The 14,164-nt window shown below is 37.7% G+C and overlaps 1 protein-coding gene across 1 annotated transcript in view; it reads left to right on the plus strand.

The window, feature by feature from the left end:
- Window positions 1–317: 317 nt before the first annotated feature.
- Negr1 (neuronal growth regulator 1) overlaps window positions 318–14,164 on the plus strand; it is a 791,453-nt gene continuing 777,606 nt past the window's right edge. Inside the window, exon 1 of the mRNA XM_090334607.1 lies at window positions 318–957. Within this exon, the coding sequence (XP_090190733.1) occupies window positions 782–957 (176 nt within the window). The 5' untranslated portion in view covers window positions 318–781. The remainder of the gene's footprint in view (window positions 958–14,164) is intronic.

The raw sequence follows: 14,164 nt of genomic DNA on the forward strand, positions 1-14,164 counted from the left end.
TTTATCTTATTGCCCCCCCCCCTCCCTGCTGTTTCCTTCATCCAACTCCCTCCACCACCACCATCACCCACCACCACCACCTATCCCCGGGCGGGGTTGCTAAGGAAACGGCCGCTTGGCAACGCGCGCGAGCCCGGGGGCCGGCGGTCGCCACTGCGCCCCGCACAGCTTCAGCTTCAGCTTTGGCCGCCGCCGCCGCCGCCGCCGCCACCGGGATCGCAGCCCCGCGCTCGCCCGCCTGCCCGCCTCCGCCTCTTCCTCCTCCTCCTCCTCCTCCTCCTCCTCCTCCTCCTCCTCCTCCTTCTTCCTCTCCCCCCCTCTCCCCCCTCCTCCCTCACTCGCCGGCGCGCTCTCCTCCTCGCTAGATGGTGTGCGAGCCGCCCGAGAATTAGCCACACTCCGGACTCGGCCCCCCAAAAGCCACCCCGAGGAGGTGTAGCTTGGTGCTAGGGGGTGGGAGGGGAGGGAGGGAGGGACCGTGCAGAGCCCGTGGAGGAGGAGGGAGAGGAGGAGGAGGAGGAAGAGGAGGAGGAGGGAAAAAAAATAACAACAAGAGAGAAACAACACCCAACAACTAAGGAGAGGGGATAGGAAAGAAAGAAAAGAACCCCCCACCCACTCACCCACTCCCCCCCCACCACTAAAAAGAAAAAAAAAATAGGAAAAAGGAAAAAAAGGCAAAGCCTGTGGCGCGCCGCCGGGCTCCCGGGAAGGCTTCCCAGCGCCCGGGGTGGGGGAGCGCGAGCGCAGAGCTGCCGGAGAGCGCGCGGCCCTGGCGGGGATGGACGCGATGCTGCTGGTGCAGGGTGCTTGTTGCTCGAACCAGTGGCTGGCGGCGGTGCTGCTGAGCCTGTGCTGCCTGCTGCCCTCCTGCCTCCCGGCTGGACCGAGCGTAGACTTCCCCTGGGCGGCCGTGGACAACCTGATGGTCAGAAAAGGGGACACGGCGGTGCTTAGGTAGGAAGAACGACGTGCCGGGCTGGGGTTGTTTTTTTTTTTTTTCTTTTTTCGTGGACTTGTCTGTCTCCGTCCGTCTGTCTGTCTGGTCTTTTCTACCCTCTTCTTGTTCTTTTTTTTTTTTTTTTTCTTTTAAGCCAGCAGGAATGCTGGTGGTGTTTTGTTTTTTTTTTTTTTTAATCATGTCTTCAGAAATCCAGGTGCAGATTATTATTATTATTTTTCTTTCCCCCTCTGAACCCCGACCTCTTTGACACTGGGGCAGGTGACAGGCTGAGCTCCTGGAGGAAAAGCACTTTTGAATTTTAATGATTTTTCCTGGGCAGTGAAGGAGCCCGGGATGAGAGGGGTGTCAGGTGTGGGGGGAGAGGCAGGTGTCACTTGGAAAGTCAGTTCACAGGTCTGGGGTTTACTGTCGGGGCGGGGGGCGGGGTGGATACTCTGGTAGAGTCGGACAAGTTTACTGGGGTTGTTTCTAGTCTACTCTCGCCGAAGTGACTTTCTTTTTTCCTTTCCCTTTTCTTTTTTATTTTTTTCTTCTTCTTCTTCAAACGGCAAGCTTTCGACCCCATCTGTGTTCCCTCTCTCACATGGATACTTCGGCTCAGTGTTCTTGCTTTTCCAGTTTGCACGCTCTCCTCACTTCGCTCGCTTCCCCCCCCTCCTTTCCCTCCCTCTTTTGCTGTTTTCCTCTTTCACTTCCTATGCCTTCTCTTTCCTCTGTTTCCTCCTTTGCCTGTATTGTAAAGTCATTTGTTGTCCTTTTTCTTTGAAAAATCCCCACCACTGGAAGGTTTAACCCACTTGTTTAACCCCTTTCCCTCTTACTCCCCCACCTACCCTGCCTTCACTCTGTGCCCTGTCGTCCCCTCCCCTTGCTCTTTTCTATCTGTGTCACACCCACAGGCACGCTCCTGCTGCTTTCCCCCTCCGGTACCATTTCTCACCCTCATAAATCTTATTTTCATAAACCCCTCTGCCGCTCACACTCTCAGCCTCACAGCCTGGCACTCTGTGCTCCCAGCACCACTTTCACATGGAGATACTCTCAGTTTGCAAAAGCAAACACTCCTCTGCTCCACAGGATCTCTCCTCCCCTGTCATCCTGCTCCCCTCCTTCCTCTCTCTCCTCCCTCTCCCCCCCAACTCCTTTCTTCTCTCTCTCCATCTTTTTAACCTTCACCTTTCTTTCTGCTCTTCATTTTATCCCACCTCCTCCTCCTCCCTTTCTTTCCCTGTGTATTCTGAGCTTGAACATTCAAGTGGATTTACTCTGTGTGTGTGTGTGTGTGTGTGTGTGTGTGTGTGTGTGTGTGTGTGTGTGTGTGTGTGATGAATGAATATCCTAGTCTGGTTTTACCCCTAAGCAACACTGCAAAGTGAGCATGTGGAATCATTTCCTTCCATGTGAAAATTCAAATTGATGAGCAGCAGTGTTCAGAACTGAGGAAGGCTAAACGCTCCCAATTCCTTCATTGCTCATGCCCCACCTACTCCGACACCCCCTCACACGTGACACACACCTCAAACCCTTCTGAAAGATCTTCTTTCTCTCCACTGGGTGGTAGTTTACTTACAAGTGAGGATTGCACAGAATCATTGTGCACGTTTCAGGTGAAAAAGAGTGGGGTGTATTTCTACTTGAATCATACAACATCTTTTGTATTTAATGTTGTGGGTGTGGCATATGTCTTGTGTCTTTTGAAACATGATGAAGTCAAAATTTACACTGAATGCTGTTATCATTTCTAATAATATACTACTGTTTTTTAAATAAAATGTGTCTTTGTTATGAGTCAAACTGTGTATATAAAGTATATTTTGGTTACATTATAGTAATAAGTTTTCAGTATTGTTTGTAGTGACCTATACTTTGTCAATACACGATGTAAATTAAGCCCCAAACTGTGAACTATTAACTTTCAGAAGTTTGAATAACAGTGGCAAGAACAAAATACTGATTTTAGAGTCTGCAAATGTATTCTCATGGAAGCTGCTATGTATATACATACATATGTATATATGCTTGTATTCATATTTTGCTAGTAAGTAGTGAGCAGTTCCACTCCTGACCTAAAGGCATTGGTCGACTGTCTATCTCTTGTTGATATATATTGGCATTTTGTTTCTCAATGAATAATCAGATAAATAATATGCTTAATTAGAATAGCAGAACCATATACTGCCTCTAGGAGACCTGTGCTTAGTTCAAACATTGCTTCTAACACTGGAGCTTGCTTTACTCATGGTGACAATATCTTAGTGTTGCTGGTTTGGTGCAGTCCTTGTTTACTTTCTAGACACTGTGTCTCACTCATTATTTGCCATATGCTAAGTTTTCTACTGTCTTATTTTAAGCAACTTGTGACATTTCAGTGTTTCTAAAGAGAACAGAAATCTCCTCCCCTCAATGGTATTTCTAACAAATTTGTCTTTAGTTTCTAAACAAACAGTATATGTCCCATGAAATGTTTTATCTGTATTGCTTTTTACAATGCATTCATATCAATTTTGTGATTCTATAGTAAGTACTAATTGGTGAACTTTTAAAATTTCCCAGTTTTTCAACATATTTTGTAAGAAATCATCTCTCTATTAAAAAAATAGTAAGCACTATCAGTTATTTCCCTTGACTTCCCTCGATTCTGCTGTTTGCTTTGTTCATAGGCAGGTGGAGGTTAGGCTTAAGGACTAATAAATTGTGACTATTCATGTGATCTATCTTCTCAAGAGTAAAACCCGAGTCACTTGTTTTCTAACCTGTGTACTTCAAATCATAACTTGCATTGTTTTGTAATTTATCAGAAAACAAAACTCTACCTTCACACGCACACTCTTTCTGTCATTAATCCAATGCTTAAGAGAATATTGAATAATATATAATTCATCAAGTTTTACACAATGTCCTCTATTTCTGTGGTAACATATTCCCTAAAGTGTCTAGTAAAAAGCAAACAATGGCCTAAGAATTATCAAATAACTTTAAATGCTAACGGCTACAGTGCAAACATGTTAGTCAATAGCTGTTGCTTGTATATACATTAATGAAACAGTTTAAAGATCTGTCCAGAATTTTCTATGAAGTTTCACAGTATCTGTGTTTAAAAAGACAGTCACACATATACACACAAAAAACCCACAAAAACTTTCCCTATGTGGAGCTTTAGCAAAAAGGGGTCCATTCTGTATTCTAGTGAATTACTAACACTTTGTAAATAATCCAATTTAGTTTACATAGAGGACTTTTTAGTAAAATTTGATTTAACAATTTCAGTATTTTTATCATTTTCACTCTGCTTTCTAAGGTTAACGCATAATGTTATTCAATCTTTCATTTGGAATTTTGTTATACATCTGTTCAATATAGTAGTTTAATACCACCATTACCTGAATTTAGGGTTCAAGTAAATACATAAATATCTTAAATATATTGTAGATTTCCAGAAGTGTGATGGGTTCCCCTAGCATTTTCAAATAAAGATTTTGAGATTATCCTTAGTTAATACATGAATAATAAATTATTCCTAACAGAAATTCTCAATCTGTATATGAAAACATTAACTTATCCTCCTGTCTTCAAGTTGAGAGTCTGAGTTATTCTGTCATGAGGTGACAACAAAGACCCCAGGAGATGCTAGAACACACTGGTATCTTAAGGAGCCATGTCTTGTAGACTTGGAGAATTAAAGCAAGCATTGCTCTTGAGTAACTATGTGTGTATATCTATTCTAGACCCATGGATATAAGGTACCAAGAAGATGGCCATTGAAAAATTCACACAAATACTTTGGATAGATACATTTCAGCAATGTAAGATTGCTTCTTACTGCACACAGTAGGTATGAGTTGTCATGAGATAAAACCCAATAGAGTAGACTATATTACCACTCCACAATAAAAAAGAACAAATAAAAAACTGATGTATATATTAATAGTTTACCAGAAACCAGATCTTGTTTTACATTTTTATCTCAAATGCTGTTGACGCCTGGTTTATTTTTCCCATAACAATGTCTAATTTCCACTGAAGACACGCTGTCCCAAAACAACCTGAATTTTTTTCAGGGTGAATTAAGCCCCCTGTTTGTTGTAAGAGGGTTACGAATATTTTTATCTTTGTTTTGGGGGTATTTTGGTAATTTGGTAATTTCATAAAATTAAAGGCAGGAAATGCTTAACAGATCATACAAACATTTAAACACAACTAAAGATAATAGAAGAGCTATCCTACGTCAAACTGAGTTGCAGAATATATTGGTACTTTACAATTTTGGGCAAAAATACTTTAAATGTTTGGTTTACTATTTTTACTGGGATTGCTCAAAAAACAATTGAAGTAAATCCACAAGTAAGGTGGATTTATTACTATATACCTGGACTAAAATGACATATTTAGAATAACTTTGCAGTTTCATGTCAATCAACTATTCCATTGGTTAACTATTGACAAATTATATGGTAGAAATGGGTTGACTATTCTTTGGAAACAACAATGTGGTCATCCCCATATATAACCTCCACCTGTCTGAATATTTCTTTTTCTCCTCCTCTCAACATTCCTTTTCCCTTCCCTTCCCACTCTTTCTCCTTCTCCTTTTCTCCTTCTCCTTCTCTTTCTGCTTCTTCTTCTTCTGCTGCTTCTGCTTCTACTTGTGTTTGTTGGTCCTGAGTGTTGGACTCAGAGAGTGGACACTGTCATATATTTCTGGATTTTTGCTTTTTGGTGGTTAATTGGAGAGAAAAATCTCAGGAATTTTCCTGCCCCAATAAGCTTAGAACTTCCATATACACATCTCAGCATCTTGAGTAGCTAGGATTACAGGCATAAGTCACTGGCAGCCAGCTTCACATTTCATTTTGTCAGTTTATTATTATTATTATTATTATTATTATTATTATTATTCTGTCTCTAATTCAGTCTTGTGTATAAATTTGGTACATTTTTAGCCACCTTCTTGTTATGAATTCAAAATGTCCAATTATTTGCTTGTTGTGCTTTAATCAATGTAAGGAGAAAAACATTTTTCCTTAAAAGTGCTATCTTCTTTTACTTTACAAAATTTGCATACTAATATCATATCATGGTACTAGAATTGAATACAAGTTGTATGGCAGGCCTTTTTGCAATAGGAGACTGTTGTGGACACCATAGAGCTCATTTTACTGAAGACATTGGCATTGAAAACCATAAATATTTTGCAAGTAGATTTGTAAATGGATGCAACATGTATTTATTCTTTTTCATTCTCTTTGTCGAATACATTTTGCCTTTTTTTTTGGCAAGTGCTGGGATTGAGCTCAGGGCCTGAGCACTGTCCTTGGACTTTCTCAAGGCTCTACCACTTGAGCCTTAGCACCACTTCCAGTGTTTTTCTATGTTTGTGGTACCGAGGAATCGAACCTGGGTCTTTGTGCATGCTAGGCAAGCACTCTACCACTAGGCCAAACTCCCGGCCCCCATTCTGCCTTTTTATTAGACTATTAATTAGTATTGGTGTGAAATGCATGCTATTGATTATAATAAATTAATTGCTTTATGTATGAGAATCCACAGTCACCAATAGCCATAAAAATCAATTATATTGCACTTTGGGGGATAGCACTGAAAAATTGCACATTGTGTGGGGACTTGCTCTTAAACAGTGATATCTTACATTCCAAATAAACTATTCAACTAGGATGACATTTTTTTTTTTTTTGCCAGTCCTGGGCTTGAGCTCAGGGCCTGAGCACTGTCCTTGGACTTTCTCAAGGCTAGAACTCTACCACTTGAGCCTCAGCACCACTTCTAGCTTTTTTCTATGTATGTAGTACCGAGGAATCGAACCCGGGTCTTCGTGCATGCTAGGCAAGCACTTTAACCACTAGGCCAAACTCCTGGCCCTAGGATGACATTTTTAATTTATAACATTAAGACATTTAAATACCTATATCTTTATTAAGCTGTGTATTGGAGAAATAGGTTCAAAATTTTTACACTCTCTTATTTAAAAATAAGTTATATTAGGTTTTCATAAAAACTCAAATTCAAAAAGCATGATACAGAACATGGAATAAAGCTGGGCAAGGTGGCTCACACCTGTAATCCTAGCTATTCGGTAGGCTGAGATCTGAGGATCAGGGTTCAAAGCCAGCTCAGGCTCAGGTACTAAAGTTTGTGAGACTCTTATCTCCAATTAATCACTAGAAAACCGGAAGTGGTGCTGTGGCTTCAGGGATAGGACAGTAGCCTTGAGCTGAAGAGCTCAGGGAAAGCGCCCAGGCCCAAAGTCCCAGGCCCACAACCCACAAATAATAATAATAATAATAATAATAATAATAATATGGAATAAAAAGCTACTATGCTAACTATAGTGAATTTCAGAAGTGTTCTGTTTGTAGGATATATAAGTAGGTGTGTTAACAGACAACCACTTGTTAATTAAATAATATAATATTCTTAGATTAATTTATTTTTACCAAATGTCTTTAATTCAGATAATTGAGTAGTCTACTTGATTGTATAAAACTTTTCATACAGGTACATTAATGAACCTACTTACATTAAAATAATTTTTAAAATTCAAATGCTTCATGGAATAATTAATTAATTCTGCATAGTTGAATTTGAAAGAATTTAAAAACATGAGCATGTTACGATTTATACCAGTCGTAAGTCCTCTCCTTCTTACAGCTACTATTTTGTGCTGTGGGGGATAGATTTCTACCTTACATGTCAACTTTCTTCAGGTAGTGATTAGACAGTGGAGTTTTCAGATAAGGGAAAACCAGACAAATTAAAGGCCCAAGATATTTATCCTTCTCTCTTCCATTGTTCTAGTCTCTGAGCAGCACATTTACTATTTGTGCCAGTTTTCACATAAGAAGTAGCTCTTAGGCCAATGTTTACTGCTTTTTCCCATTATTCTTCAAACTGAGAACTTGTCCTGGCTTCCTGTTGCTAATAAACTCTGAGTCATCTCAATCCATCTAGCTCCTCAGCAATTCCATATACTGCATAATAAATGTTACTGCATTAAATCGCCTCTGTTATAAATATCCAGAATGGTTTAAATTGTTGCTTGAAGAGCCCTGATTGATACATGGTAATGATTTCAATTATTTTAATCATCTTTGATTCAAAAACTACCTTACCCATGCCACTATAAATATTTGCCAGCACTATATGTAGTAATTATTTTAGAAGACATAAATATAACAATGATGAATAGTATATAGAAGACAAATGATACTGAGGGTTGATTTCTATATGCAGTTAAGGAAGAGAATAATAAATGTATAAACTAATTAATGTACAATTGAGCAAACAAATCAAATAATAAATTGATGAATATATGGACAAGTTTGTATAACATCCTGTCTTTTTTCTTTGACTGAAGCAAAATTGAGCTAAGTCTAACACATGCTTTTGAATATATGATCAAACCACTAAAATGACTCCTACAGTGTTGCCTGTTAGAATCAATAGGAATTAAAGGTCTGTCTTTTCTGCAGCTTTCGACTTGAGGAGCTAATCAAAATTTCTAGTTTTTTAATGTAGTGTATGACTATGACAGTGCTCACAACTCACGTATTTAACTGCTGTGGAATCTCTCAAACAAATGAATCTTTTGACTTGAAGACTATAAATTAAGACAACAATTAATTATTAACTAAGGCATCACTAGACTCACATTCAATATTACAGGAAGCTTTCAAAAGTAGATATTGTACTGTTTTGTCTTTTTTTTTTGCCAGTCCTGGGCTTGGGCTCAGGGCTTGAGCACTGTCCTTGGACTTTCTCAAGGCTAGAGCTCTACCACTTGAGCCTCAGCACCACTTCCGGCTTTTTCTGTATGTATGTGGTACCAAGGAATTGAACCCGGGTCTTCGTGCATGCTAGGCAAGCACTTTAACCACTGGGCCAAACTCCCAGCCCCTGTTTTGTCTTTTTACTCTTCACTTTAAGAGTCACTCTTCTCATCATTTCCCAAAAGTATTTCTGAAAGAGAATATTAGTCATAGTGCTCTGGTATGAAAGAAGCCATGCCCAGCAAATCCTAATTTTGGTACATTGCCTCATAATATTCACTGAATATTAACATTGTGGAAATGACCTCATGAACTTAATTCTCTGCGATCTCATTTCTCTCAAAGCTTTTCACTTCATCAGCGCATGAAAGGATGTCCTTAACACTGTTGCATATAAATGATAAAATGTGTTGCTAGGTTTTTGTTTTTTTGTTTTTGTTTTTTTAATTTCAGCATCCTATTGCCCGGGTTTATTTTTTTTTGAGATTATAAAGGGAATATTAAATTGGGTTGCATTCTGTTTTGCCAGGCATTTCATGTGTTTCAAATTAATCAGTAAATAGAACTTCTCATAATATTCCTTGAAATAAAATGACCCAAAGACATAGCACTTGTCAGGGCATTTTAGTTACTCCACTCTGTCTGTTATTGGGTAAGTAGTGAGATTGTTTATATGATCTTGAAGAAATTAAATAATAGGATTTTAAAGTGTTTTAACAAAGGTATTTTTTTTCTTCTTCATGGTATTTTGATCAGAAACCATCTAACTATTTTAGTGCTATGAGTTTGTTCCTCTCTTCCCAGGATCTTTACACATCCTTTGTACAGAGGAGGGCAACTTACACTAAGTTATGTATTACTAATGATTGAATAGATAACTGATGGATTAAATGCATTTGTACTCTAGTATCACATTTTATTGATCACCCTCAATAATGAATTGGATTTTCATGATGCTAGAAATTGTTTTCTTCACATAATCACTATACCAATATTTTCTATCTTAGTTCCTGTGCATGTTGTAACAGTTTAAAACATGTGTATTAGAAAAAAATCCAGGATCTCTAAATTACAAGAGACAATTTACTAGAGGCTCATGAAAAACAACCATGCTGAGAAGGAAGATATTTTTTAAAATAAAAAGTAATATATAAGAATTATTACAAAGAGGCCAGGAGTCTGGCCTAGTGGCAGAGTGCTTTCCTAGCATGCACAAAGAACTGGGTTTGATTCCTCTGTTCCACATACATAGACAAAAGCCAGAACTGGTGCTGAGGCTCAAGTGGTAGAGCTCTAGCCTTGAGAAAATCCAAGGGCAGTGCTCAGGCCCTGACCTCAAGGACTGGCAAAAATGATAATAATTATTATTAGAAGGCATTGAACATTGATAAACATTCATTTGATGTATATATTTATATGCATGCACACATTTGCATACTCTCAATATTTGAAATGTATTTCTTAGTGTGAATTTTAACATAAGTATTTCCAAATAAGTTGATCAAGTTTGATTATTTGCCATGTAGTTATAATTATAAGGGGATCCAAAATTTTAAATTACAAAGAAAGGCATTTTCTTTTATAGTGAAAAGAGCAAAATATCTTCTGTGACCTCCTGGCCTATTTTATGATTCTTTCTCAAGATATGGCCTCCCTTTCTTCTTTTCCCTGAGGCTTCAGTTAAATGAAGTCAGTAAGATAAAGGAAGTAGAGAGAATTGGCTATTGCTCCAGAAGAATAACTCACAGTTTGGGGGGAGGGGGAAGCTGTATATGCCAGACCAGAGTAGAATTTTGTATTGTTCCAACCATATCCCAGAGATAAGTCAGCAGTTCTTCATAAACCACAGGGCATTGATAGTAGCTAGTAGAATTTAATATGTTCTTATGGTTTTGATTTATAATGGCGATAATGTTATCTATTGGCATACTAGTTGTTAAGCCATATCAAGTGCTGAATCCTGCCAGAGAACTTTTGATGCTCTTAAGCATCTACTACCATGCGGATTGGCCTCTTAATCACTTTTTCTACCAAAATAAAAAAAAAAAAGGCAGGGCGGGGGTGGGGTAAAAAAAAAAGGAAATTTGGCAGTGCTGCTTGCCCACATTAAATGTTGCTCTTTTGAATACAAGCCAACACATCACACTTTCCAAATAGCTAGTGATTTACTCCATTTCAGGAAAATGTTTATAACTCTTTTCCATCCAGCACTGAATTGTCCTGTACTGAATTTCACTAAATCATTTGGACATAAGTCCATTGCTCATGCTCATACTCCAGGATGTGTTTGTCACTGGCTTGCTTTTATTCATTTTTATTGTTATTATCAGCAGCTACTTCCACAAAGCATTTAAATGTTCTAGATGACTCAATCATGTGAAAGTTTCTGATTATCTTCCGAGACCCATTTCCTCTCACGCTAACTTAAATTTGGATATATTAAATGGAATTCAGAGATTTTCAAAACACAAAAGGTCAGTAAAACTAAAATATTTCTATATTCTCACCAACTATATCAATTTTTATGTTTTCACCAACTATATGATTATTAAAAGGACGAACATAGGAAATATAGAGTCTTAAATTTTGTAAGTAGGATATTTCAAATAGGAAGAATTATTTAGCTTTATTTCATAGGTATAACATTTTTTCTAATTGATATTTTGAGTAACTGATCAACTTACCAGAAAATAGCAAATCTAGCAAGACTCTGGTGGCCCCTGTCTGCAATGCTACCTACCTAGAGGTTAAGAGCAAGAAAGTTTCTAGACTCTACTTCCAAATAGCCAGAAAAAAGGAAGACAAGAGTCATGGCTCACATGGTATAGCAGCCAAAGCAAGCAGTTTTTCCCGAGTTCAATCAGTGGTCTCACTCAAAAGAAAACAAAGAAGAAAGATAATGGCATATCTGATATGTTGCATAGTACTGGTCCTATTTTTTAAATATTTTTTAACCCTGAATGTAAAGAAGGAAGAAACTAGGAAAGGGTGAGGGAGGGAAATATTAAGTTCTTGACTGGCTTTTAATCAAGTTATTTAAAACGTTAGATCTGTTGAAATGATATATTCATCCAAGACTCAAAACTTTATGCATCTAAAGGAAAGGGAGATATATTTTTTCATCTCTTTCATCAAAGAATGGAAGTTATCCTAAATCTTTCTGTGTTCCCTGAGAAAACACTATATATATACAATGAACTCCAATTCTGAATTTGAGCTACAACTTTGAACTACAATTTTCATCCAAGTATATCTCTTCCTTATAAATTTCAGAGGCATTTATGTTTATTTTTAAAGATGAGAGCTCTGTATGTTGGCCTGCAATGTGGTTTTGGAGACTTTTTAATTTCTTTACTTTTCTACGTTCATAAAAGATTCATAAATATTTGAATAATAGGAACTTCTCTAGCAGATGTCATGGATCAACTGATTCCATACACAGTAGTTCCAACTGTCTAAGTTTATTGAACTTTCCAAAACCCTGGATTGTCTAGAATACAAGTGAGCACAATTTTAGTTCTCGCTTCTTTACTTATGGGCTATATTACTTTTGACAGAATCTTTTCCTCTGTAGCAGAACCACGTGGATCATGTGAGATATTTCACACAAAGCTCTAATGGTACATAAAGCATCGAAAATTTTAAATTTATGTCAGCAAATAATTTTGGAATATTTTACATTTAATGTCAAACTGAAGGTAATTGACACTTTTTTTTTTTTTTTTTTTTTTGCCAGTCCTGGGCTTGAGCTCAGAGCCTGAGCACTGTCCTTGGACTTTCTCAAGGCTAGAGCTCTACCACTTGAGCCTCAGCACCACTTCCGGCTTTTTTCTATGTATGTGGTACCGAGGAATCGAACCCGGGTCTTCATGCATGCTAGGCAAGCACTTTAACCACTAGGCCAAACTCCCGGCCCCGGTAATTGACACTTTTTATCCATTGACCTTAGTCTGATTTTTTTAATGATTTGTCTTACTTGTATAATATTCATTGAATGCATAGTTCACATTGTGGAAATTATATTCAATAGATATCTTTAGAGTTGTTATTATTTCTAAGCCCAGTAAAGAAGAGAAGTTACTGGAAACCTAGAAGCAAAAAACACCCCCAAAAGAGTGTTAGTTATTGGAAATACAGAGCCAGAGCATGCAAGTTCAACAGAACTTGCTTAACAGATGGATGGTGATGTAGATCATTTACCTATACTGTGAGAAGAATCTCTAACTGGGTGGTTCCAGGAAGTAATGGAAAAGAAGTAATGAAAAGAGACTGAAAGGAGTAAATAAGAGAGATTACTCATGGGTGGACAGAAGACATTGCACAAAAGGACTACATAACTAATCCCTCTGTAGATCACCTTTATAATAACAATAAATTAATATAAAAACATTTTAAAAGTACAGTGAAAGAGTAAGAAAGATCAGAGGGACAGATTTAAGTATGGAAGATGTAATCACTGGAGACAACATTGGAAAAATGTTTGAATGTTGTTTTTAAATAACCAATCCTGATTTCTGGATGGAAGATTCAACAATTCTATTAAATATGATACCTCAGATTTTAAGTATTATGCTGAAAACAGTACTTTTTCAGGGGAAGTATTTATGAGCAAGAACTTATTCTGTATAGCGATATGTTAAACAGGCTACATACAATCTCAGAAATTAAGAATGCTTGCTCTGATTCTTCATATTTGTAAAATACATAGTAGAATGGTTCATGGATGGAGCCATTGACATCATGATTCAGATTCCTTCAGTGTCTATGACATACTTCCACAGTAATATGCAGTAAATTAATGGATTGCCAGGACTTTAATTTGGCACATTTGTACTAGGGTCAATTCGTCATATGAGTTTCATTTTGATATACTCCTCTGTGCACACATTGTGACTTATCAAACTCACATCATGTTAAACAAATATGGACAAGCTGAGAAGGCAAAGCTTGGGAATTTTATCTCCTGTATAGATGTTAGGCCTAAAAGATAAATATATACTTTAAGATATTTTCAGTCTTTCTCTCTCTGATCTCTCATGTATCGATATTGCTATCTATCTATCTATCTATCTATCTCCTATTTATCCTCTTTAATGCATGTAATTATGGTATTAAGGATTAAGAAGACAAAGAGATTAAGGGAGAATAATGCTGAAATATTTTGATTCTGTGACAGAGGATGCAAAATAAAACTCATTAAAAGTTATTGAGTTATAGGAGCTAGTGGGGATGGGGAAAATGAAAGATCTTTGTGTGGAGTCTCAGCTGATTAAAGTTCTGTATATTAACTTCTATAATACCACAGGGACACAATCAGTCTACACAAAAATAATTCATGACAGAAATGTAACACAGGTCTTGTCAGTGATTCACATAAATAGGGTCAAGTAGGAGGTCAAATAAGGAGAGGGAAAGA

Source organism: Megascapheus bottae, chromosome 6 (genome assembly GCF_031878675.1).
Source record: "Megascapheus bottae isolate mThoBot1 chromosome 6, mThoBot2.hap1, whole genome shotgun sequence".
In the NCBI taxonomy this organism is placed as follows: domain Eukaryota; kingdom Metazoa; phylum Chordata; class Mammalia; order Rodentia; family Geomyidae; genus Megascapheus; species Megascapheus bottae.